This window comes from Penaeus chinensis, chromosome 43, assembly GCF_019202785.1.
Source record: "Penaeus chinensis breed Huanghai No. 1 chromosome 43, ASM1920278v2, whole genome shotgun sequence".
Taxonomy (NCBI): Eukaryota; Metazoa; Arthropoda; class Malacostraca; order Decapoda; family Penaeidae; genus Penaeus; species Penaeus chinensis.
Window position 1 is genome coordinate 6,614,143 of NC_061861.1, and position 5,000 is coordinate 6,619,142.

A 5,000-nucleotide genomic window follows, 5' to 3' on the forward strand; every position below is an offset into this window, starting at 1 on the left:
TGTGTGTGTGTGTGTGTGTGTGTGTGTGTGTGTGTGTGTGTGTGTTTCTGTCTCTTCCATATCTAACTTCTACCCCCTCCCTTTCCCAGTCAAATTATTTTGCCATTCTAAATCCAGACACCTCAATCTCCACCACTATTCCAGACACTTCAATCATTACTTCCCAAGTACCTCTTCCATCCTCCTCCTCACATAAGACATGCAAAATGCTCTTCTCCATCATCCCCCTTTTCAACCCCTCAAACATCTGTCCCCTCTTCTCACCTTTGCATGAAAACTTTTTTTTTCTCAGACCTCCCCAACCAGCTCCACTGCATAAACTCTCGAAGATATTCAAAACTATCTAATCATGACCCAAGATAACATGCCTACACCACATCCATCCTCCAATCTCTCTGCTCCCATTCATTCTATACTCAAAGTAACTGCCAACATCCCAACATCCTCACACTCCCTCCCAACATATCCCATCCCCCCCTTCCTTCCTCGTTATCCCTTCCCCCTGGATACATATGGGACCCTTTGTCACTACAGCCCCCTTCCCTGAATTCTCTCCCTCCTGATATTTTTCCTGAAATTGTAATCTAATTGCCCTTAACCCCTATCTCCTTTGCTAATCCCTACCTTACACTGCCTTGCTCTACAGACAAAATTCCATTCTTTTTCCTTGCACAACTTTAATCCAATAACCCTTGTTAATCCCTACATTCTTGACCTGCTAGGGCAAAGCTAGGGCAAATTGAAGATAATATTCATGTTGAGGACAAAAAGTTACAATGTTCGACACAAGAAACAATCTGCAGACAAGAATGGTAATGCCACAAGTAAAGGGAAAAGACCATGGAAAGCACTGTTCCCAGCCTAAGTCCAAGAAACTTGATTGATCCCAAATTTCAGATATATCTTGCTGGGCATACACAGGTGAAAACAGTGTTTGCCAGGGAGTATTGGGCAGTATTCAAAAGCCATGCCCACTCACAGCAACTTGATTGTTAATAATAGTAATACTGATAATGATAACAATAATAATAAGTTACTTCAATTGTTGTTAAAAAAAATATTTTCTCCTTGTGATGGAAATATAGATAAGAATTTTCATATTCATTGATTTATAAATTCCATTTAATATTTGTCATGAAAGCCATGATTAAAAAGTACCCAAGTTTCAAGTAGACTGGAATAAAATAGGCAATATTAGTCTTAGATAAAATTCCATTTAGAATGCTACTACATTTACAACACAGGAAAGAAATGGTACAGAGTCTTACTATTGAATGTTAGTTCAAATTTTTCTTTTGGGTTCATTTTGGTTATAAAGCAAACATGATGGTGAATCACAGTAATACTAATAATGATTATGAAAATTACATTAATGTAACTGTTATGTAAATATGTACCCCTTTAATAATTAAAATGGTTAAATCCTGTTAATTGCTATAAAAAAAAGTTCAGTGGCTGTTCGTTGGACTGCAGTAGTAGTCTTGAGAGCACTGTTTTTATTGATTGATACAACCTCATCTTTGTTTAGGTTAGAAAGATTCATTTTGGTTGCAGTGTATTTCTTATGTCTATGGTGGCTTCCTCAGTTTTTGTGATCATGAAAAAATTAGCTGTTTTCCCCCGGAACATAACTGCTCTGCTTAGTTTGTATAAATAAGGCAGTCTGTAGTTTATGAGTCAATGTAGAAAAGGAATCTTTCTCTAGAATTATACCAATTACATATGTAGTAAATCTAATTTGGAATATTATTAAAAAAAAAAAAAAAAAAAAAAATGCATACCTAAACACAGAAGCATAGATATGTTATGTACAGTATTATTTCCTTTTTATTTCTTTTAGTTTTTACAGTAATTTAATTAGTTGATTTTGGATTTTTTCAGGATGGTGAAGTGAATGAGAGAACCCAGTTATTAGGTGATCCAGTCAGCAACAATTACCCAATCAACGCAAGGTACATTAGTTGTTATTTAACTCAGAATCTCAACCTTATTATTTCTCCTTGCTATATCTTTTCACAGTTTTTTTGTATATGTTAATATAACAAGATGTATCATCATTGTTATTTGGTACCATATTTGTGATGTGTCTGTGCATGTCTGTTTCTCCATTCATCCTTCTCTCTGTCTCTCTGACTTTGTCTATACTTTTCTTTCAGTAGTATATATACAACAGGAAGAGAGATTCATGTGCATTATCATTCTAAAACCTTTTTCTTTTTTTATATTTCAGCGCCAGTGACTATGGCAATCACTACTCAACTTCTGCCAATCAGAAATCAGATGAACAGTCGGCCCTTAATCGAATCCTTCAGCAGACTGCGAGGTAAGTTGCTCTACAGCTACCAAAGCTCATGAGATGTCCGAAATATTTTGTAATCTCCATTATGAAGGAAGAGTGAAATGTATGGATTTAAATATTTTATATGAATGCTTTAAAAAGAAAAGGAAAGAAATATGTGCTGTCAAAAATATTTTGATTAGAAGCCTGTTGTTACCAGAGTTACTATGTATTTGTCATTTCAGTAACATAATAGATGTTGGTGCCCTTGAGTGCCACACCTTAGAACAGCATGAATACATAGAGAGAGTGCGAACCTATAACCAGAGGCTTCAGGTTCTCTTCTACAAATAAGGTAAGAATGTATAAAATTTTCTCAGTTTGACTGTACTGCTGTAAAGGTTTAGATGAAACTGTAATAGAAAATTTGAAGTGGCCAGAAAGACATTTAAACAAACCTCTGCTTTCCTCAGATATAAAATTCTCTTTGTATTCTTATCAAGGAAGATTGAATGAAGTTGTATTTGAGATAATCTATTATTTTAAATAATATTATTCCTAAGTGAGAAACTCTGCTGTAATTTAACTTTTTGCTCTTATTGAAAGTTTGTTCCAGATAAAGCTCATTCTTGGACAACTGATGTTCGAGCATTGAAAGGTAATTAGTTAAGCAACTACCAGTGTGTGTTGTTAAAAATTTTACTCTCTTGTTCTAGGTCCCTCAAAGACCCAATGTTGAGCGACAACTCCTCTGTGATGTTCCTGCCGCTGAAAGAATATTATCTTCTCAACCAATATGTTCATCTGATTTAAATATGGTAAGTAACTGTATCATTTTGTAGATTTTTTAATAATATATTGTTTTTGTATCTATTATTTTATATATATATTTTTTTTCTTTCTTTCTTTCTTTCACCTACAGATTTCATACATTTCCTAATTATTAAGTTTGTGTTGGAATGTACCCAGAAGTTGTTATTATCAACAGTGTTTTTCACAAGCTGTTGCTGAGTTCCCTTTGTGATAGAATATTAGGGTATACTTTTTGAACTTTTATTTTCCAATTGTAAAGCAAGAACATGATTAGTCAGGTTGATGCATGTCTTTATAAATTTGAGTTTTATAATTGTTATTGTTATTATTATTATTGTTGTTGTTGTTGTTGTTATTATTATTATTGTTTTTGTTGTTATTATTATTATTGTTTTTGTTATTATTGTTTTTGTTATTATTATTATTATTATTATTTTTATTATTATTATTTTTATTATTTTTATTATTACAAGAAAGAAAGATCAGGGAAATAGTCATAATCCTCTTCCTCTCCATCCAGATGATCACATCAACCCAGAAGATTGTAGCAGCCTTGGCCCAAGTCAAGGTGGACCACAAGGAGGACTTGGTGGTCCCCTTCGGCATCCCTTGACACTCTTACAGCCAGCCTTCTTATGCTGATCATGCCGCTACTGCTGTCGCCCTCTTCCGACGTCTTGTTTACATATTCACTCCATCTGGGCCTATAGCTTCTCCATACACTCCTATTATGACATAAGTTTGTTTGTCATTTTGTGATTTCAGGTTTTCTCCTTTTTTTCTATTGAGATGGCGGGAGTGTCAAATTGTAATCGGTATATTATTCTTTTGATTTTGGGATTTCTTAGATGTATATTTTCAGCAGCAATATACAGATTACAGTGCATATGTTACTGCTTGACAAAAAAAAAGGAAAGTTTGAGTGAAAACAACATAATGTATGAGTGTGGTGATATAAAAGTGTCCGTTCCTGAATGGCTCAGTCATGTTATCCTTGTGTGATGTCTATTCTTTTGTGCTAAAGTATATTCATAGACTTTGTTAACTATTTATGAAGCTAATTGCAGCACAGAAAGCATATTATGTAGTTATAAACTCATTGTGTCTGAATAGGATTGAAATTTCAGTCCTCAGTCTAGTGAGAATGTTTATAATAAAATGTATCAATTTTATGGAAGTTCTATGATATAGTCCCAGTCTACATTCTTTCTCCCATTGTTGTGCATCCTTTTTCTTTCCAACTTTTATTGCTTATTGAAAGGCATGTTTATTATCCGAGGAAATGCTTAGTCACTTAGCTACTTTACATGCATGAAGGCTCTCTCCATATTAACAACCAAATAATTATGCCAAAAAAACAAAAACAGATAAGACATATTGTAACTGTATTCTGCTTAGATTTAGTGTTATATTTTCATAAAGATACATTTAACCACAGACTTCCTGTCTGTGTATATTATGTACGATGCTCTTGCCTTAAATGTTGAAAGATTATTTTTATGGAAATCTGAATAAGAGAAGGATGTGAGGAGTGGGACAGCATATTCTTTAAAAGGCAATAGAAAATTATATTTACAGATTACAACACAGCAAACTCCTTAAACAAAATTATGCAGTTATTTGGGTAAGAATATACGTTTCACACAATGTTGGAAGAAAAAACATATCTTATGACTATTACCAGCTATTATGGGTGAAAGCGAAGTATTAAAGATTAAGACGTTTTATGAAAATAATTTTTTTCATGTTTTGAATAATTATCATTTCTTTATTCATTATATGGAAAACCTTTACCAAGGATACAAAAATCTGCATTGCTGTATAGTGATTGGTAGTTTGTACAAAATAACATATCTTTTGCTAATAAAACTTCTTGCATCCCAAGTGTAAGTGTGAATGAAGATTTTGA

General features: G+C 33.3%; 1 protein-coding gene across 1 annotated transcript in view; it reads left to right on the forward strand.

Moving 5' to 3' along the window:
* The window catches only part of LOC125048328 (ragulator complex protein LAMTOR1-like), a 6,261-nt gene extending 1,998 nt beyond the window's left edge, over positions 1–4,263 (forward strand). Inside the window, exons 2-6 of the mRNA XM_047646992.1 lie at positions 1,882–1,952; positions 2,231–2,323; positions 2,524–2,629; positions 2,995–3,096; positions 3,612–4,263. Of these exons, the coding sequence (XP_047502948.1) occupies positions 1,882–1,952; positions 2,231–2,323; positions 2,524–2,629; positions 2,995–3,096; positions 3,612–3,704 (465 nt within the window). The 3' untranslated portion in view covers positions 3,705–4,263. The remainder of the gene's footprint in view (positions 1–1,881; positions 1,953–2,230; positions 2,324–2,523; positions 2,630–2,994; positions 3,097–3,611) is intronic.
* The last annotated feature ends 737 nt before the right edge of the window (positions 4,264–5,000 follow it).